This window comes from Ambystoma mexicanum, chromosome 11 (genome assembly GCF_040938575.1).
Source record: "Ambystoma mexicanum isolate Mex_15411 chromosome 11, UKY_AmexF1_1, whole genome shotgun sequence".
In the NCBI taxonomy this organism is placed as follows: Eukaryota; Metazoa; Chordata; class Amphibia; order Caudata; family Ambystomatidae; genus Ambystoma; species Ambystoma mexicanum.
This window is the reverse complement of record NC_090934.1, coordinates 554,327,842-554,349,465: the sequence shown is the minus strand read 5'-3', so window position 1 is coordinate 554,349,465 and position 21,624 is coordinate 554,327,842. Positions and strand designations below refer to the sequence as shown.

The 21,624-nt window shown below is 48.9% G+C and overlaps 1 protein-coding gene across 1 annotated transcript in view; it reads left to right on the top strand.

Annotated features, from left to right (window-relative positions):
• The window catches only part of LOC138503559 (catalase-like), a 515,936-nt gene that overhangs the window by 252,316 nt on the left and 241,996 nt on the right, over positions 1 to 21,624 (top strand). The window contains exon 8 of the mRNA XM_069623379.1: positions 2,380 to 2,532. Coding sequence (XP_069479480.1) covers positions 2,380 to 2,532 — 153 coding nt within the window. The remainder of the gene's footprint in view (positions 1 to 2,379; positions 2,533 to 21,624) is intronic.

Genomic DNA, 21,624 nt, shown 5'->3' with positions numbered 1-21,624 from the left:
GTACATTTCGCATACTTAGGCTGATTTTTTTTCAGCAAAGTTTGTTTTTTCAAATATATGTCCGAATCAGTAAGGATTGCGCTGCCTTTTCTTGGGCTCTTTCATGTGCTGTGCACCTCCTTCTCCCAGAGGTGCCCTGGTAACCTGCTCACTCTCCCTATGTTTACCGTGTTTGTGCGGTGTCGTCAGCGTTCCTCGTGTTTCACCGGCATCTGCGCTCCAGGTCCATTTACTGGCAGTACGCCTTCAGAGTAGTTTGCTTCCCGCTTTGCCTTCCTCTGTGTTGGGCAGCTCTGACTGCCCGAAACAGAAAAGCAGTGAACTTTTCCCGACCTTGCTACTCTGCACACAGTGTCAGTTGGCGCCTGCGCTGAGCTCTGCAGTCTTCTCGCCTTCGGCTTCCCCCAGTGTCAGCCTCCGTCAGGTGCCTCTCCAGTCTCTGGCTCCCTCATTATACCTGTTCGGTTCACTTGTGTCCTTTTTAAATGTCCTAGTCTTTCTCTGCAGTTTCCAAAGACTAGAACGCTTTGTTGACTTACTGTGTCCAGTCATCCTCATTACTCCATACCTCTTCCTGGACTCGGTACCAAAAATGGGGGGGGGGAAGGAAAATAAAGTTCTGGGTTAAAAAAACATGGGAAGTCAGTCTCTATATTACAATAAGCCATGTAGGAATGTTGCAATGGCATGTGGATGTCACTAAAAGTTATGGCTGAAGGGTTGTTTTGACTCAATCTTGTATTTTCTCCCTGGAGCTTGTCCTCTCTCACGTGGCCCTCCTGTAGATAGCCACCCCCAGGGTCAGTCGGGTAGTTTCTGCATTGCCCTGGCCACGTAAGAGATGTGTTGTTCCAGGGAATCAGTGACTAGGCTGTCAGATTGGTCAGAACGATTATACTTTTTACACATTGGTGCATGATGAGCATTATTAAATGTACATGATTCTTCCCGGAAGTCCTGGGGTGTTTAATATTACCCCACACCTATTATAACCACTCTCCGGTTTGTATGAAGATACTCTTCAGTTTGAATCTCAAATTTCTGCATATTTTGAGATTGATCGGTTGGTCTCTCTTGAGTTGACTATCTGAGACACTTGAATGTTTACATGTTTCAGATTTATAATGGTGCAGAAAATGGCATTTTGAAAAATATACACCGGGAACTATGCATTGCTGAAAGTGCCTTGTGTTTTTGGAGGCTGTACACGTTAGATGAGGTGCAGTCTCTCTTCTTCTCACCATCAAAACCAACTTGAGACCTTCAGATCTCTAGCAGACAGAGAATCAAGTACTTAGCATGCCCAACAGTGGCTGAGCAATATGGTGAGTGAGATGCTCCAAACAGGACCCTACCTTAATTATTGCATAGGATCTTTTTCCTCCGTTTGCTGCGATAAGTGGATGGAGCCATTTATGTAGACCCTGCTCTAGTCAACTCCCACCTTTTACAAACTGCTACACTTAGTATGTGCTTCCCATTCCCCACCTGCTTCCATAGTTATGGCTCATTATTTGACAAAGATGCCTCCCTAGAAATTGCTTCAAAAGGCAATCACTGAACTTGATGAGCATGTCGCTCTCCACAAACTCCTCCTGGTCAGAGATGCTCTTTCTAGGTCTATGGCTTCCTTACCAGATGGTTTGCCTTCCAGGTTTTTAAGGGGTTTGGTTTGATCCTGGCTCCTTGACACTTGCACGTTGAGGAGGCAATCGAATCGAGATGCATTCCAAGATCAATTTGCAAGATTACCATGGTACTTTTAAAACCCTTTAAAGATCCCCTTCTGTGAAACTACCCCTGTCCACTTTCAGTAGGATTAAAGCATAAAATAAACCGAGAACTTCGCAATAGCGAACACAGTTCTCTTGCACAGATAGCCATTGGGTCGATAAGCGCTCTAAAACCAGTTGAGCTTAGAGACACACACACACACACACGCACGCACCCCCACCCTTTGTAATTATATAACTTGTAATGCTCTGTACCAAACAGTTGACCGCAGATTATGCATAACATTGTTCTATGCCAATACAAGCAACTAAAAAGACTATTATTTGGTAAGTAACGTTTGTCATGTGAGTTCCAATAGGGCGCTCTGACTTTGAACTCCAGAAACCAACTAAGATCATGAGTGATTGATAGGTTTGCCATGGTATATACATTCAATTTATTTTCTGTTTAGCAGTTTGTAAACTGGTGACCTACATAATAGGAAGCCTCTTGTCTTCTCATAGCAATGTAGCTGTGCCATTATCTTTAAATTTCAGCGAGTTGGGCAGCCTACCTGGATTATCACTTTACCATGCTAGACATGTGCTTTTTCTCTCTGTGTACGTTTGTCATATGCACGTGGTACAAGGTGTTCTTTATTTATAGGTTTGGTCTCACAAGCAGTTTCCTCTCATCCCAGTGGGGAAAATGGTCTTAAACAGAAACCCGGTTAACTACTTTGCTGAAGTGGAGCAGTTGGCATTTGACCCAAGCAACATGCCACCTGGTATCGAACCCAGCCCTGACAAAATGCTGCAGGTTAGTGAGATGTAATTTTACACTGTACAGCCCATCAGTGTCTGACCTGAATCCTTCCCATTGTTAATTGTTGCCCTCTAGCCTGCTCTCATGTTTTATATGAATTCTGCAATGAGAAAATTATGAATCTGTGCATCACACCGATGAAGGCCTCGAGTGTATTCATAGATAAATGTCTCTTGTGAATGGATGATGCCCAAATGTCACTGTCTGCTGTAAAGATGTATAACGTACAATGTTTGCACTGTTTTAATCTCACGTTGCTATTGCTCCACTTTGTCCAGTCTTTCAGAAGTCTATTAACTGGCTTTGCCCCATCACTCCTGTTGAAAGTCAGTTCTATACATTTAACATAATTTATGTGGAAAAACGTCGTTGTTTACTCCTCATTTTCACCCTGACAAACCAAACTGTATAGCTCCTTGTCATTAAACCACTGAAATATGTTTAAGATAAAATGGATCTGGTACTTAAGCACGTGCTTCTTATATCAGCGAGACCCACAGGACAAGTTTCATTCTGGGGAGGACCAATTGAGCCTCTATTCTTTTCAGAATACTTTGATGGAGTACCATTCAAATGGATAGTGTGATAGGTCAGAAATAGGAGACCGACAAGGAGGCCTTGTGAGGAACTTCTTTTTTATTTGTACACCAAAACCATGACGTGTCCCTATCGCTAAGACTCTGGTCTACTCTATAAAGGAGTGGATGTCAAAAAAGGTTGCTTGTCAGGATGTCTGTCCAAAATTAAGAAAGTCCTCCATGGGAGCCACCAGGGGGCGCTGAGATGTGCTGAAGCACCTCTGCGGTTCTCCTCACCAGGGTGATAAAAAAAGAACCTGAGCCCCCTCCCCGAAACCCCCAGCAGGGGAGATCTGACCCCCCCCCCTCCCTGGTGACTGTGGATCCCGCAGGCACCAGCTGGGAGAAAATCCAGGCGGTGGCAGAGTCCCTGAGATCTGTGCTGGTTTGCTTGCCGGGGAAGCTACTGGTGGCCCGTTTCCCGCTGCGGCTCCACGGCAGTTGGGGCCTGTGGCCTCGTTGATACGGCGGCACTGAGGTTTGCGGCCAGAGCTCGCCCCTTCTCTTCTCCCCCTTGAAGCTGTCGGTGGCCGCGGAGCTGCGGCGGAGAGGAGTGCTGGAGCCGAGCCTGTCACAGCATGGTCTCCCGGAGCTGGCGGCTTTCACCCCCGTGCGCCCATGATAGCCCGTCCGGCCATAGCAGCCTGAGATTTGTGGTCACTGGAGGGGCGGATGCTGCGGGCGGGTGCCAGGGGGTCCCTGAGGTGAGGATCGGATGAGCCAAGGCTGTGGAGAGGTTCGGGTCATTGTTTTCGTGTGCGTCAGCCTGGAAGGAGTGAGGGACTGCGGCGCTGGAGGGTGCACACTCCATACCCCGAAGTTAAGATGGTGTCGGCGGGGTAGCCCCTCTGTGGCCAAAGAAGGGGAAACTACCTGACTGGGCTACACCCCGCTGGCGCACTGTAGTGGTGAGGGCCCCCCCATCCCCCAGCCCCGGAGGTCATCTAATTGTGCACCTGGATCCCCGCAGGCTCCTTGGTTTCATGTATTTCACCCTTGGACTGGCCTCATCCTCTGGAGATCTCGACCTCTGAGTTGCTGGGGTTGGTGCCCTCTCCAGTGTGTGTGTGTGGGGGGAGGGCAGGAATCTCACTGGAGCTCAGCACGTTGGCACTGGGAGCGCTCAAGGGTCACTGTTTGGGTACCCTTGGGGGGTGGGGCTCGTGCCTGGATGGACCTTTCCGACAGGTGCCGTCCCCTCAGCTGCGGCCTTGCCTTGAATCATCGCCTTTCTCCCGCTTGCCCCTCAACCACCCTTCATCACCCACAGACCCCCCTGTTCTCCACTGACTGGACTGGCAACAGTTGTAAGGTGGTTGTTTCTGAGTGGCCTTTGATTTGCTGCTCCCGGAACGTGGTGGAGTTTACCCCTTACCACAACACATCTCATGGTGACCGCCTTCCCCTTGGCCCCCTGGTGTGGTCTGCTCTCTGTTCTCCTGCAGGCTCAACCCTGTTGGCGTTGTATTGGAACTCAGGGTGGTGCTGAGGTTGTGTAAAACTGCAGGTGCCCGCCCAAGTGGATCGAAGCCCCCATGTCCTAGCGTTGTCTTAGCTCTTTGGCCTTGCTCTGGGAGCCCTGCGCCTCAACAGTTCCATTCTGTGATCTCCTTTGTGACTCTTCTGAGGGCCTCAAGGGCGTCACTATCAATATCCTTGCCTCCCCCTTCAATGGACTGGGCGAAATCTCTGCAAAGCTTCCGCCATTTACCCGTGGCAGCAAAGGAAAGCTGTGCCATGTCAGATGTCGGCCATCCAGAAGATATGGAACCCCAAACGATGAGTAGAGCCATGGCGGCCCTGTTGGAGATCCGTGGGTTCAGGGCGGACACTAGTAAAAGACTTGACACACTAGACAAAAAAGTAGACTCTGTGGATGACCGTTTCCAAGCCCTTGAAGCCAAGCAATCCTCGGTCGACATCCTAAAGTCTCAATTTGATATGGGCCTATTGGAGCTGGAGAGGAGAGAGGTTGCTCTCAAGCTGCCTGACTTAGAAAATAGAGAGCGGCCCTGTAACCTGAGATTCTTGGGTGTACCCGATCGTGAAGGGGAGACGCCGGCGGACATTTCTAAAATAGTAAATGCGGTGGCTGAGGGGAGCACCAAGGAGCCAACAATTGACAGAGCCCACAAGGCGCACCCGCCAGAGGGCCCCGCTCGATTCTGGTGAAATTCCACTATTACTCTGAGAAGGCCAAGATCCTGGAGCTTGCACGGAGGAAGGGATCCATTGAGTCGGAAGGCTCCAAAGTCTCAGTCTACCAGGATCTATCTGCCCTCACTCTGTCGCGCAGGCAGTTATGCAGTCCGTTAACGAAGTGGCTCCAGTCCAGAGTTGTGAGATATAGATGGGGCCACCCTTTTTCTCTCTCATTTGAAGTGGAGGGCCACAAGTACTCATTGGTTTCGGAGGTCGACATACAGAGAGTGACGCAGGAGCTCCTGGGTGATACTGCACCGAGGGATGGAGAACCGAACAGAGGGAAAGCCTTGTCGGAGCCTCGTAATGCTAGGAAATTTGGGGAGAGGAGCCGGGTTCGAGGCCATAGAAAATTCAGAAAGGTGGCGCCTTCGTCTCCTGACCAGCCAGTAACCTGACTGGGACCGGTGTCCATGCTGCTCTAATTTGGGCTGAGTGGGAGTGAGGTTTGATTTATGAAGTTATCTCCAGGTTGCTGGAGAGGTAACCCAATCTCTAGGTCATTGGTAAAGGGATTCGGCCTTTGATGATGCCATCTGGGAGGGAGGGGGTGGAAATGGAGGATGCTGTGGGTTTTGTTTTCAAGGTTGTGGGGGGGGGGGCTCAGAATGTTGTGGGCTTGTTATGTTAATTGCGCTGGTGGAGGCGATCTCTGGTGGCCTGGTCGTGCATCAGGTTCCATGTTGCAGGTATTCCAGACGCTTAGGAAAAGGGAGGGGGATAAAGAGGGGGGGCTCTCTTTTTAATGTAGGGTTTTGCAGTTGGTATCATCCGTTTGGAGTCTCTGTTCAATGGAGAGAGAAATGTTTATTGGGTAACCATGGGCGAACCGGTCAAGGGAGAGGCCTCGGGGGACTTCGCATGCTGAGTGCACTAGAGCTTAGATTCTGCAACCCCAATGGCTGAACCCGTCCTGCTGCTGACTCTGGGCTCATTGAACGCGCGTGGGCTCAACTCTCCCCAGACGCGATCCCTGGCTGTGAAAGAATTCAATAGATTGAAGCTTGACTTTCTTCAAGAAACTCGATGGGTGCGGAATGGGGAACCAACCCTAAAAGCTAGGTCCATACAGAGGGATTTTCATGCATCCTGCCATGCCAAGAAGAGGGGGGTGGCAATAGTGGTTTCTCCGAAGGCTCATTTTAGCCTGAAAGCCCAAAGTAGGGACCCGGAGGGTCGGTTTATAATGGTCAAAGGGGAGATGAGAGGTTCCAAGGTGAACAGGATCGCTTTTGGTTGGGGATGAAGTCCAAAATCATGTCCTTCACTGAGGGTGCCCTTTTGGTGGGAGGGGATTTTTACATGGTCTTGGACCCGGATCGGGACAGGAGATCCGAGCGGCCCTGTACAGATTCCTTGATACAGAAGCGCCTAGCAGCCTCCTTTTCAGAGCACCAATGATGAGTTGGGGCATCGGGATTCTCACTTGACCCGGGAGGGCCAAGACCCGCTATTTACATTCTTCTCTAGAGCCCATTCGTCTTTCTCTAGAATTGACTACATCCTAGTCGACAGGGCACTCAGTGAGAGGATTACGGGAACGAAAGTAGAAGTGAGGCTGTGGTCAGACCACGACTTAGTTAAGGTTCAATTGGGGATGCCGAGGCGGGTCTCTGGCCCGGGGAGGTGGACCTGCAACGATCTCCTGCTGAAAGATAAGGAGCTATTCCAGTCCCTCCATGCATCCATTTAGGAGTTTTTTTTAAATCAATGACGACGGGCAAGTGGGGACAGCTGAAGTTTGGGAGATCTTTAAGGTCACAATTAGGGGTGTTCTCATTGGGCTGGGGGCTGCGAGGAAGCGGGAGAGGTGCAGGGATGAGAAGCTCTGCGCGACAAAATCGAGGCCTTGCAACCAAGGGGTAAGCTTAGGTCCCAGATATCCCCAGGCAAGTGGGCTGAGCTGCAACAATTAAAGGCGAAACTCGCCTCTGTTAGTTGGACAAACGGAGAGAAAGCTTTCTTTCCTTAAGCAAAGGTACATGGAGAAGGGTGAAAAAGCTGATAAAATCTTAGCCTGGAGGCTTCTGGAGCTTAGAAGTAATAAGAGGGTGGATTTTCTGATTCTTCCGTGCGGGTCGAGATGTAATGATGACCCAGGAATTGTGGAGCAGTTTCGTCTTTACTATGAACACCTGTATAGTTCAGAATTTAGTGGTGATGGGACGGATATAGATAGGTTCCTGGACTCCATACCGCTTCCCTGTCTCCTCCCCCCACCCCCTCCCTCCCCCCCCCTGCCCCGAGAAATCGGAGCCCTTGGAGAGGCCCATTACACCGCAGGAAGTGATCAAGACTATCAGCTCAATGAACCCTTTACAATGGCCCAACGGCCAGAGTGGCAGTGAACGAGACAGTCTCGGACACATTTTCGCTGTCCAGGGGGACCTGTCAGGGTTGTCCGATTTCACCCCTTCTCTAAGCTCTGGCGATGGAACCCCTGGCGATGGCTATAAGGCAGAACCAGGGGATTCCGGGTGTTCGCTGTGGCGAGCTCCAGTTTAAACTCTCCTTATTTGCGGACGACGTCCTTGAGTATTTGACCAACCTTCCAACTTCGCTTCCAAACCTTCTAGACTTGATCCGAGAGTTTGATCTCTTTTCGGGGCTGAGAATGAACCCAGGGGAAGTCCAGCTTGATGCCAATGGGTAGAGCCGATGCCAAAGTTGAGGGGAGGGAGTCACTGGGGGGTTATTAGGGTTGAGCGTAGGACTACTTACCTGGGGCTTCTTCTCCCGAGAGACTTGTCCCTTCTCTATGAAGAAAACTATCCTCCCATCCTAGCCAGGATAGAGTTTGACTTTGTTCGGTGGACTCCCTTGACCCTTTCATGGTTTGGGCGTATGATGGCTATTAAGATGAATATTTTACCCAAGCTTCTTTACCTCTTCTCGGCCTTTCCGATCGCCATTCCTAACTTTTTTTTAGATCCCTCAATTTGATGGTCCAGCGCTTTATCTGCAAAGGGAAAAAAGCAAGGGTTAAACACAGAACCTTAACGCTCCCGAGAGAGTGTGTGGGATTCGGTTTACCAGACTTCAGACTCTACCATAAGGCTGCTCACTTAAGAGTAATGTTGGAGCATTCGAGAGATGACATGAGAACTTACTGGTCTTACATCCAGGAAGGTAAGAGATCTCCTATGGTCCCCTACCAAGGATCTCCCGTATAAAATTAGGACTCCCCCTACCCTACCCTGTCTGTGATGTGGGCGCTGTGGAAAGACTATAAAGCAAACTCTGCTCTCTCCTCCTGGCCCTATCCTTTGTCTTCACTGTGGGGCCCCCCGATCGACTTGGGCAAAAGAGATTTGCGTGGGACGCAGGGAAGGTCAGATGTGGGCCTCGAGCGTACCGCGCAGCTCTTCTGGCAGGGAGAATTCATTGAGTATGCCTGCCTGGCGGAGACCATGCAAGACTCGCCAATGTCAATTTTCGATTCTATTCGAGTGAAAGGGATCTTGACTGATAGCCAGTGGGTGCATAGTCTGACCCGTCCCCTTATGCCACTAGAAAAAGTCATTGTTGAATCCACATCAAGGAGAGGGTCCCTGTCTATATTTTATAAGGTCCTAATTACAGCGGAGATTGGGAGTAGACAGAGATTAAAGAGGCTGTGGGAGGCTAGGTTGGGGATGGAGGTGGAAGAAACTACCTGGGCAGCTATTTTTAGGTCCCTTTTCTCGGGCTGTTTGTACATGGCAGCGATGGAGCTCAACTTTAAAATGCTACACGCATGGCACCTTGGGCCAGAGAGATTAGCTAAAATTTATCCCGGTGTGTCCCAAGTCTGTCCGAGGAAGTGTGGCCAACAAGGGACATAGTTCCACTTATGGTGGGAGTGCCCGGTTATTCAGGAATTTTGGGCAACCCTTCAGGGGTGGATTAATGAGATTACGGGTGTCCCTTGATCCCTGCTCCCCCTTGTTTCCCTTTTTGGCATCCCGTCCCCGGAAGGCGGTCTCGGCTCCCTTACCCGGGGTGGTTCAAGGCATGCTCCGGGCAGGGAGATTAGCCTTAGCCCAGAAGTGGAAAAGCGGCTTGGCGCCCGTTAAGTCGGACTGGATGGCCAAGCTCTGGACAATTTTCACTTATGAGAAACTCTCTGCTTTGACTCATGATACTATGAACTCTTTCCTCCAAGACTGGATGGTGGTTCTGCTCCACAGAAACTGTGAATCGGTGAGACTTTGAATCCTCTTGATACAGATTGTTTCTCATGATGTGTGTGCTCTCCAATGTCTGTCATCTCATTTTCTCTTTCAGTTCAAGCCCGATATGTCAGCCATTAAGTGTCTGGTTCTTGACTGTTTCCAATTCGAAACTCCATTAATTTGTTGGATTTGGTTGTTTCTAAGTGGGGGCTGGGGGTGGGTGTGGGTGGTGGGGGGTGTGCTCTACTTGGGGTTTTATTGAGGTTATTGTTGGTGTATTTCTTTGTGAATATGTAACTTTTGTCTGGAAAATGGTCAATAAAAACTAAGTGGAAAAAGAGTTCTCCATCCAGAAACCTGTCCTTACCTAGTCTCGGGCCCTAGCAGTGGTAACAAAACAGAAGGAATTCAACATGAAATGCACTAGGACCCATGGTCTTTGCCATGGAATGGGGGCTGGTTTCAGACCCCCACCCTGGTGTAGTTTTCGCCTTGGGACTTTGTGGCCTGCATGCGCAGTCTGTATCTGAAAGTCTTTTTCAGTCTATTTGTCTGTTACGTAGTTCCAACAAGTTATACCACTCCTTTGGCTCCAGCGTCTCCCGCCCCACCTTGTGGGCATTTTTCTCTCACAGCACCCTTGGGTATGGGTTCTTCTAGCCCATCTTGGGCTCTTTATTCTCTCGTCCCGTCCTGGGGATTGCTTGTTCTCACACTGCCTTGGGGTCTGGTTTCATTTGCCCCATCTTGGGGTTTGGTCTCTTGCAGCCTACCTTGGGGTTTGCTTGGTCTCAACACGCATTGGGGTATTGTTGGGCCTTGCCTCTCCCTTTCTTCGGAGCCACTACATACCTTTATTTTCACTGCAGTGTGCCTCTGGAAGATGGGCAGGATTGGCGCAAGTGTTGCCGTGTCTTTGGCGTCTTTGGTTTCCTCTGCTACTGTGGGAACTTGCGCTTATCTTCAGCAGGCTTCCTGTGGCACTGTTTCTTTATCAGCGTGTCATCCCACGGCTTGGGCCCAGCACTGGTACTCTTGACCGGGCATTTCCAGTTTCTCCTCCAGCAGGTTTGTCAGCATTCTGCATGCGCTGCCTCAGTCAGGTCCGCCACGCTTGTCTTCTTCCTGCCACACCAGCCAGCATGAGGGCTCCACGCATATGCTACTCCGTGGATGTCGCGTCCCTTGTTTTAAGGATGTTTGGCTCTTTATCCATCCTGTTAGGACGTGGAACTTCCCATGTCTTTCATTCTCAGTTGATCCTGTGCACACAGAGGGTCAGAAAACTCACCAAATTTCCTTACAGGAAGTTTACAGTTATTAGATATTTTAACTCCCACGTAGCCAACAAAGGTAGAACTGGAATCTTGGGAATAGGGAGGGCAACTAATATACCTTTCTAGGCACTGCTAGCCCTCTATCTGGGGAGGTTTAATCCCCAGTGGGATCCCGCTTCCCTGTCTCCTAGGGTGTATTATGTTGAACATGCCCATCTCCCTAGTCCCAAAGGGGCTGGCTCCCGCTTGGGGAGAGGTGAAAATTGCCTGGATTTGTTAGAACATGGCAAATGTGTTCTAGCAAGAGTTGTATAGTCTGGACCTTGCATCATGTGCCTGATGATTTCTGTGCAGACGGCACCATCTTGGTAGCGCTCTTCTTCACTGTATCGTTGATTAAATCGCAACCGGTTGTCATAACATCCTTCTACATCTCTACCCTACCTTGTCATACACTTTTAAAATGTCAAGACTGTTCAGTGTAATAGATACTGTCCTATTGATGGCCCCAATACCCTTGTTCTTTGCTTTATTATGAGCTAGTTTCTATGCCACCACAAATGTGAATGCGCACTTGGTTGAAATAAAACTTGGTTTGCACTTCTCTGCCCAGTATTCAGGTTTGTTTTTAGAATCAGTGCAGTTTCTTGGTATTGTCTGTGAACATACATTCAGGAGGCAAGCGTATAAGGGATGGTTTTGATAAGGGACACTTAAATGAGTTGGGGTTTGGTTTGTGGGAGCAAAACATATGTAATCTTAGATGCAGATCATAACCACACAATCCATCCAGTCTGTCTTTGAGTCAGTTTGGTAAACACCTAGATGTTAATTTGTCTCCTGCTCCTCACTGCTTGACACTCGCTGATTTCCACTCTCGGCACAGACTTTGTGCTTCAGATAGCGAGATGATGGTGGCTTTTAGGAGGTTTTGCCAAAGTCTTAAGTACAGACTGACCTAACTGAAGTTGCAGGGCTTGTCCCTTTAATCGGCCTCTCCCAGGGGTAAAAGCAGGGCAGTCAAGACTATGGTCTCCGGTTGTTAGAATGATGTTGAAAGGGTACAGTGTAACCTACAGCACCACGCAAAGGAATAGCCACCGATTATTTCAGTACAAATCCATTCTGATGGATTCCTTCCTTCTACAGATTTCTCATCTTGGATCCATTTTCCCTAGCGCTAGCTGGCTTCAGAAACACATTTTATCCACCGGGGGTTGCCATGTGGCTACGCATTGGCTGAACTTGCTGCCATTCGGCACCCATGATGCCAGATGTGATCATGGGCAGTATATGTGAAGCTGACTGCACCCACTGACCTTGGTTCTTTTTCCAACGCACAGTCTATTTTAGGGACGCCACTAGCACTTTTTTTTAACTGGATTATGCCTATTATCCCTAAGGCTTGGATACCTAAACCCAGCAGTGATTGTGGGGGAAGCTGTTAAAATCTGTCTGATTCCCCCCCCCCCCCAATGCTTCTTTGCTGCCTATGGCAGTAACAGGGGACTCTGTGGCTCCTGTCAGTCCACACACTCGATGTCACAGCAAGGTCCTGCTGCTAAACTTTACACTTTCCTCCAGAAAGGTGGGAAACTGAGGTAGTATATTCCCTGGCATCCAACTCTTCGGCCAAGAAGCGGTTGGTGCCCAGAGATCAAACGGATTAAGACAGCTGCTATAGAGACCACAAGAAAAAGGAGACACAATTCATGAGGTCTTGCTCTCCTAGTGACACCTCAGAGCATCACTCTGTTTATGCTTTCCAGAAAGTGGAGCTGTCACCCGTGCTTCAGGGATGATACCTCGATGATGTTGCCATGTACAGTTAACTTTCCTCACTAGCTTCTCCTCCTGTGGCAATGGGGGAGGATTTAAGGTGCCAGATGCTTGGCCTTTTTGCCAATGTGCAGAGTGCTTTGGCCTACATGTCAGTGCCCACTATGCAGCAGAGCACATATTCGGGCTGTAACTGAATGCCTGCTGGCTCAGTCCCAGCACCCCTTTTTGGAGACTGCTTCCCTCCTGCATTACTCTGCTCAACCTTCTGCGTAGAGGGCATGACACCTCACTGGGCTTTGCTCTGATTTTCAGGAGTTCATTTTCTTTGAAAGGTAGGTCATTTCTTTGAAGAGTGTTTCTATGGACAGTTTCTTTTATTATTCTGATACCGCTGATCCTCCTCCCTACTTTCCCATCTTCACCCTCGGACAGGGAGAGCAAGAAACCTGATGCCATGTGTTGCAAGGTTTCAGCTTCTGGTAGCCTAGTTTTCAGGGAGGGAGGGAGTGAGTTCTGGTAGCCTAGTTTTCAGGGAGGGAGAGAGGGAGAGAGGGAGGGAGAGGGAGAGAGACACACTCATGGTGTTTGATAGTGATCAGTGGCGACTGGTAAATTGTTTTAATGGCTGGGTGTAGCTATTTCCCAGCTGAATGAGCAATCGAGTTTATCGATGGAGCCTGAGCCAACCAAGACTGGTTTGGGGTGTGCATTAAAATTCTGCATTTTATAGATCACTTTATGTGAAAAATGGGTACAAGGCATATATTTCTTGATGACTTTAGCTACCTCCCTCCCACAGCTGCCCAACCCTGGAGAAGCCTGCCTCATACCAAGATTGAAATTGCAATGGGTCTACAATCAGGTTCCTCAGAGGGGGCGCCTGAATGCAACTAAGTAGCAAAGGCCATGTTGACAGCCATCGCGTGGCGCCATTCTCCTGCCAAATAGACCAAAATACCTCCAAGATGGGGTGTCCGTATCCTCCTGGAAATAGTCCTCTCCATAAGGTGTATCCCTTCACAAGGGGGGGAGGTAGTTTCTCTTAAACAACTCCTTAGTGTCCACTAACATTCATCCCCAAGTACCGAAATTCCTCAGCCCAAGCTCTCTACGCATTCCCTTTCCTCCCGGGTCAATGTCCCCACCATATATGCTACCAATCTTTCTAGGGTGATCTTGTACCCTGATAGGGCACCGTACGCGTGTAGCCCTACAAGAGGCGGGGGACAGAGGTGCGAGGGTTGGTAATGTAAAGTAGGACATTGTCTGCAAAAAGACTCTCCTTGTATTCAACTCCCCCTAGAGTGACCCCTGTAATTCCCGAGTAAGCTCTCAGTCCAATCGCCTACAGCTCCATGACCAGAGCACATAGCAGCGGTGAAAGGGGGCAGACCTGCCTAAAACCCCTCTTCAAGAAAAGCACCCGTGATACTGCTCCATTCGCCACCACCCTAGCACTCGGGATGAATACAGGGCTGAGATCCACCCCATCCACTCCGCACCCATACCAACCCTCCCAAGAACCTTCCGCATAAAAGATCGGCTGACCTGGTCGAAGGCCTTTTCGGCATCGAGAGAAGAGTATCAGAGCCCCCTCCCACTTCACAGTCGATGCATTTAATATTTGGAGGGTATTCCGCAGGTTGTCTGAGCCCTGCCTATTGGGGATAACCCCTTCCTGATCCGTGTGGATCAGCCTGGGAAGGCACCTTTCTAGCCTGGACGCTAGTATCCTACTGCATACCTTGGGGTCCGAGTTTAATAGTGATATGGTCCAGTACTGAGAACATTGAGTGATCTTTGCCCGGCTTGGGGAGGATGGCAATCGGTGCCTTTAGGAACGTAGGCGGCACACCATCAGCACCCTTCATAGCATTGAATACTTTGGCTAGGTGTCTCACCAGGGCCTCGTGCAATTGTTCATAGAAATCCGAGGTGTATCCGTCATCCACAGGCGCCTTGTCTGGTTTCAGCTGGTTTATGGCATGGATCACCTCCTCTGGCGTTATGTCTTCCTCAAGCATAGTCTGTTCCGCCTCAGTCAGCTTTGGGGTAGTCCTTCCAAATAACCCTGCAAGTGGATCCCTTCTGGCGCAGGGTGTTGTGCATATAAACACTCGTAGTAGTCCACGAAGCAGTCTGAGATACCGCTTTGAGCAGTAGTCCAATTTCCCCCTTCATCCCTTATACGGTCAACAATCCTCTCTGCCCTCACTGCCCATACCCTGTTTGCCAGCATTGTCCCAACCCGGTCGCTGTGTTTGTAGTGCCTCTGTTTGGTGTACCGCATCTTCTTTAAGACCTCCCCAATCAGGAGTGACTGCAGCTCTTGCCGCTTCTCCCTCATTGTGCTCAATATGTCTGCTCCGTTCAACCCTGGTTTGGACAGTTGCCCCCTCATATCTCGCAATTCCGCGCTCAGATGTCCCTTCACCAGCTCCCTCTCCCTCTTTTTCCTCACCCCTTCTGCAATGAGGAGACATTGAACAGTTGCTTCCCACACCATTTTCGGGTGTACTGTGTCGTTGGTAACAAAATAGCTCTGAATCTCCCTCCCCAAAAATTCTTTAAAAATCAGATCCCGTAGGAGGCCATCATTACAGCTCAACTGCAGCATCCCTTTCAATCCCCTCTCCACTGCCCATTCCACTGTAACCATCTTGTGGTCCGACCAGGTAACAGTCTCCACCCTTGGTGAGGCTATACCGCCCTCCTGCTCTTGGGGCACTAATAGGTTTATTCTGGTGTAGGTTTGATGTGTGATGAAAAGAAGGTAGGAACTTAGACCATCATTCATCCATCCAGAAGTGCTCCTGCAGGAGTTGGGCAAATTCCCTGCTGTCCTTTCCCCAGGTCCTTGTTCCTCACAGCGTGGTGGACCACCAATACACAACCAGGTCAATAATCAAGTAAAAATCGCCCCCATTATCAGTCCCCCCCCACCCCAGCCTAGAAGCACATTAAATACTCTCTTAAGAAATGCCACTTGGTGTACGTTGGGGGCGTATATTGATACCAGGGTTATCAATCTACCCTCTAGATGGCCCTTAATAGCTAAATATCTGCCTCTGAATCCCCTCCTCACCTGCACCTCGTTTAGCGGCATGGTTTTCGCCAGCACAATTCCCACTCCCTCCTTCCGGACTTTGTGAGAGGCCCAGTACGTTTGCCCAATCTCCTTCCCCCTCAGTTTTCCTTGCCTGTCCTGCTTGTAGTGGGTCTCTTGTAGTAACACCACCCTCGGGTGCAATTTGCGGAACATGTTAACTGTTGGGGACCCCTCAGCTGGTCTTCTTGGTCATACTGCCACTTTACGTGCTTAACAAATCTGTAGATGGCTGCCAGAGAAGGGGCTTAGGAAGAGGACTGTCATTGGATGGGGGCAGTATGACCCAGAGGACAGTGATTTGTTTGAAGGAGAAATACAATTTGTAAGTGCAAGTGAAACTGTTTTTTTCTTTTCTGATTATTCCCGGCCTGACCACGGGAAATATTAATGAGCATGTGAATCCATGCTAGACCCATGCTGGAGAACAATAGTTACAGGTAAGTAACTTGTTCCATGTCAAGTTATGATCACTCTAGATTGTTCAGGATACTACAGGAGTACATTAGCAGCTGCGCACCCCCACACTCTTATGTTTACCAACAGGTTCTGTACATATCAGTATGTTTTATGTTCTACATAACAGATATAGATTTCAATCAATTAATGCCCATGTGCCCCCGTAATTGACACTGTGAGTGCAACACGCAAAACAAATGACTCCTGTCTAAGTAACAACACATTACATAAACATACACATAGTAAACGTGGAGCTGACAGTGCGTGACGTCACCACATTACTGATGTCACGTGCGTGACACCGTTGCGTGGATGACGTCAGGCGGACTGTCGCCAAGATACAAACAGGTAAGCAGAGCGGCAATGGCCACCACCATTCTGTCACTCGAGCACGCCTGTGACAAGGTTCTAAACGGGCGAGATAATGACCCAATAATGGATTAGAGATGTTATACCGTTGAGACTGATAAAAGAAATATGATCTACCTTCCCTTAACAGGCGAACAGCACAACATATTTTGGCTACATCCCGAAACACAGGTGATGTAAAGAGTGATACGAGTGATTTGTACGTGTGCCTTACAACCTGAACTTATTCGAAAACGATTGGGTTCTTTTTTACATCTGAGTTTTTCCACAGATGTTTTATTAGAAGAAGCATATTAAGGTAGCATAGTACTGTAAAAACAAATTCGGTTTGAAATGTGATGAAGTGAATACTGCTACTTGCATGCTTTCGTTTACTTATTATTTTTTTATTTTTTGTCTTCTATGGTGTTAATTTTGGTGATGAAACACAGGTGTTCAAGCTCTGAAGACTGGCACATTCGCCCGAAATGCATTGGCTGAATTGACCCTTACTAATCTGTGTATATAAATGTCTGCTTCTTCACAATAAACTGAGTTTTATATATACTTTTTTTGTAAATTGGCTAATTCGATATAAGAACTTTATCATTAAAGGAATTTGAGAAAATGAAAGCATCCACTACAGAAAATTGCAGCTAAGAGTTAGCAAAACGTGAGCACGCAGCTGCCCAAGGTCAACCTTGGGTTTTAATTTTTAGTATTTTGACTCTAGTGCCTAGAGCTATTTCCAGTGTGTTCCAATAAATGAACGCAACGCAACATAGAAATGCTACTTAATTATAAAAACACAAATCACACATAGTGTCCACCTACCCTTCTAATAGGGGACACAATTCCTACCACAGATTCCTCATCTTTGAAATATCCCAGTCAGGACCAGAAAGTACTTTTTTGCCAGTAGGTGGTACCATTTGGCTCCATCGTCGACCATCTCCTCTCGTTGTGGTATTGTCTTGGGCAGAGACGGCGTCCTTGGCGCACAAGAACAGAGACGTCTGTTTCCTTCAGTTCTGCCTTTTCTCACACCGGCAAGGCAAGGCGGAGGAACAGCAGCATAGTTGGCTTCGTCACTCATCCTGCATACGTTTCAATAGTTCCCATCGGCGGGGTAGGTAGGAAGGTGATAAGGAATCTGTGGGAGGTATTGTGTCCACAAGAAAGAACATTATGCAAGGTAAGTCATTTTGTTCTTCTAATGACACATTCCGCCCACGGATTCCTCATCTTTGAAAGATCCCCAAAGCTGTATAACATTGTAGGAGATGTGTATGGAAGTATCCATTTAGTTGAACAGTCTGTAAGACTCACTTTCCCACAACTGCATCATTCTTAAAGAATGAGTCGGACAGATAATGTGAATGGATGCCCAGGTAGCCACACAACGTATCTCTGCAACTGGAACATCCCTTTGAAGAGCTGATGTTGCTCCTACACCCTTTGTGTAGTGTCTCTTGTGCTGTATGGTAACTGGTTCTCATTAAATCCATAGCAAGAAGTAATGCAAAGGATTACTTGGCGTGAAATTGTTCTTTTGGAGACTGCTTGTCCTTTTTTGGGACCAGTAAAATTAATGAACAGCTGGTCATCTTTCCTGAATTCCATAGTTCTGTTAGATAGAACTTTAGTACTCTCATTGGTTCTAATCTGTGTAGTCTCTCCTCTGTTTTTTGATGGATCAGGGGGAGGAGGAAAAAAGGTGGGCAAATGGAATTTCTGTGCTTGGTCGAATTCTGATACAACCTTTGGCAAAAATGAAGCTTAGCGGGACCTTTTCTCAATAGAATTGAATACATTTTGGTGAACTTGTGAAGACTTGGAGTTCTGAAACTCTTCTTACAGAGGCCAAAGCAACTAGGAATGCAACCTTAAATGTAAACATTCCTAAGGAACCTGAATGTATAGACTTAAAAGGAGCTATTGTTAAGAAATTCGGAACCAAGTTAAAATCCCACAGGGGGGGGGGGGGGGGACTACAAATTGTGGGGATGGGAAAATGTTTAATTGCCCCCTCAAAAATGGAATAATCAAAGGTGTCTTAAAATAAGACTCCTACACTGGTGTGCATTTGAATATGGATAGATCTGCCAATCATGCGATCAAGGTCATGGACCACCCGCTTTGCTTCAGTTTCCTCATTACTAGGGGAATCAGCGAAAAGGGAGGGGAACGTTAAAACCAATTTGAACACCTAGGGTAATACCAGCACATCCTCCTGAAAGCACCCCTGAGGAAATTCCTTGGAGCAAAAGGTTTTGCACCTCCTGTTCGATCTGGTTGCAAATAGGACGATTTGGGGTCTCCCCCACATGGGGGAGATTCTCTCTGTTCAGTTCCCACTCATGAGACTTCCCTGGAATCGATTCAATGCATTATCTTGTGAGATCACATTGCCGGCAAGTTGCGAAGCGGTCACTAACCCCTTGTTCTGGATCACCCAAAACCGAAGCAGCATGGCCTCCTTGCATAATTTGGGAGTTCACACATTGCTAATCTTGTTGATTTAATGGATGGCAGTGGTGGTGTCTGTGGGCACCTGGACATAGGGAGGGAGGGAAGCAGGGAGGGAAGGAAGGAAGCCCACAGACCGCACACTGAAAGATCTTGCAGATGAGCTCCCGATCCCTGCAAAGATGCATCTGTGAAGCTGGGCCATGCCTGTTTGAATGGGGCCCCCTGAAAGAGTGAAAGAGGTCAAGGATGCCCGCCGAAGCAGGTCTTGTGAAGCCTGTGGGGGGACGTGTAGCACATCCTTCATGTCCACACTGAATCAGGACCGCAATTTTCTCAGGGATCGCTGTAGAGGCTGAATCTGCATTCTTGCTATGGGACTATGAAGATGTAGGACGACATGATTTCCAGCATCATTTCTTTAATAAAAATAATAATTTTGCTGCGAGTCCTCCTTTCGGTTGGAAAAGCACTGCTGTGATCTGTATGCACATGATTCCTACTGGTGAAGGGAAAGACTTTCCTGGTCTCCGTATCCAAAACTGCAACCTAAATCTGTAACTGTTTTGAGGGGGTCAGAAAGGACTTCTTTAGCTTGATTTGGAAATCTAATTTGTGTAGAGGGTATGTTGTTGCCAGGCTCTGTAGGACCCCTCTTCCGATCTGACTCTCAAAAGCCATTCGTTAAGGTAGGGGAAAATGTCCACCCTCTTGCTGTGATGATGCACCACTACCACCTCCATAACCTTTGGGAATACTGTCTGGGCCGAATGGGAGCACTGCAAACTGGTAATGATTAATTACCACGCAAAGGTATTTTCGATGTTCAGGGTAGATTAGGATATGCATGAAAGTGTCCTCCAACTTCAGAGAGACCAGCTAATCCTTTAGCTCCAAGACCTGCAGAATCTGTGCCAGAGTGACCATCTCGAAACGGTCCTTTTGGAGAAGCTTGGGGAGTCGCGGGTCTAAAATATAGGTCTGAGGCCTCCATACTTCCTTCAAACTAGGAAGTGCCTGGAGTACCAGCCCTTCCAGATTTCCTCTTTTGGCTCAAGCTCCACTTTTCCCTTTTGCAGTAGCAGAGTATGTTTTTCTAATATTCCAGAGGAGAGGAGTAGGCAACATTTTGGGGATTCTGATAGGGCTTTTTTAAGACAGGCAGGCAGCAGCCCTGACCGATCGGTTGCAGAACCCATTTGTATGTTGCACAGTGCCACCATGCCTCTCTGAAGAGTCTGATCCTACCCTCCAATGGAAACTCTTGCTATTTTTGCAACCGCACTAGAGAGGTATTGGGGCTTTAGAGCCTCAAGGAACTGCGACTGCAGGCTTCTTGTTTTGAGATCCTTTGTCCCTAAAGGGCCAGTAAAATCCTCTTTCTCCGGCATGGGGTCTGGCATGGATTCACATGCTCATGAATATTCCCCGTCGTCAGGCTGGGAATCCTCGGTAAAGGAAAATCAGTATCAGTTTTGTTTCTGATCTGTCTTTCGTAGTAGTAACCAATCACTGATCTCTGTGTCATACTGACCACAGCCAATGACTGCCCTCTCCCTAAACCCCGCCTCTGGCAGCCATCCTCAGATTTTTACAGCACGTTCAAGTGTTGGGAGTCTTCGTGCTTAGCTCTCGAGCTTTTGCTGCGTGTTTCGCGCTTTTTCAGGTGAATTTTCACATTTTTTCGGTTAATCGAGCCTCCAGCTCCACCGTTTCTACTTCCGTTAACGGGGACCCGTTGCGGGATTTTCCTACGCCCCTCAAGGGTGAAGATTTTGTCGAATCAACTTCTTGGAGGATTCCAGAAGATTTGCGGCCTACTTCGAGATGGCCCAGGACGCGAGTTCGTCAACCGGACCCAAGCTGTTTCGCAGCTGCCCTGGATGCGGGTTGCAGAATGTGTTTAAGGAGGACGAACATTCGCGATGCCTCTACTGTCTTCATGGGGACAAGACTCATGTAGAGAAGGACTGCCAGTTCTGCAAGAACTTGTCGGAGCGGACCATGAGGGACCGTCAATCCCGTCTCGCCAGCTGGTTGGAGAAGGGCTCAACGGGTGAGAAGAAGAAGAAAGGGTCCGAGCGGGCTTCTAAGTCCTGTGCGGGAGCCCCGGCGACGGGGGCCCAACACCAGGCTAAGCGCTGCGAGTCCGCTGGCTCCGGGAGCGCCGAAAGGTCGGGCTCTTCGGTGGCCAGGCAGGGCGCACCTACCCCGGCACAGTCAACCACGAGCCAGCGCTCCGGTTCGGGGAAGAGGAAGTCCGAGACCCCGGGTAAGCTTCGGGAGAAGCCCCGTCCGATCTCGGAAGAGGGGGAGCGAGGCGTCGCCCCTCCCCCTAAGGAGAAGGCCCAGGACGCACTTAAGGTGGTAAAGGCCCCTACCCAGCAGGCAAAGGCCTCTATCGAGGCGATCGCGGCGACTCTGGCCAAGCCGGCATGGACCCCGCCAGCGGAGACTGCCTCCGGGACTAGAGTTTCCCTGCCGCCAAGGAGGGAATCCTCTTTTCAGCCCATCGTCAAGGCCGCCGTGATGGAAAAAGGGGTGGGGGGCATGGTAGCCTCCTCGAGCTCGGAGTCAGCCATGGAGGGGGACCTGACCGGGGTCGTGAGGGATCTCGAAGCCCAATTCGAGAGGGTTCGATCCCGCAAGGAAGATCCTCGGGAGATAATCGAGGAAGACGACAATGGCAAGGAAGAGCAGCCTTCCCTTCC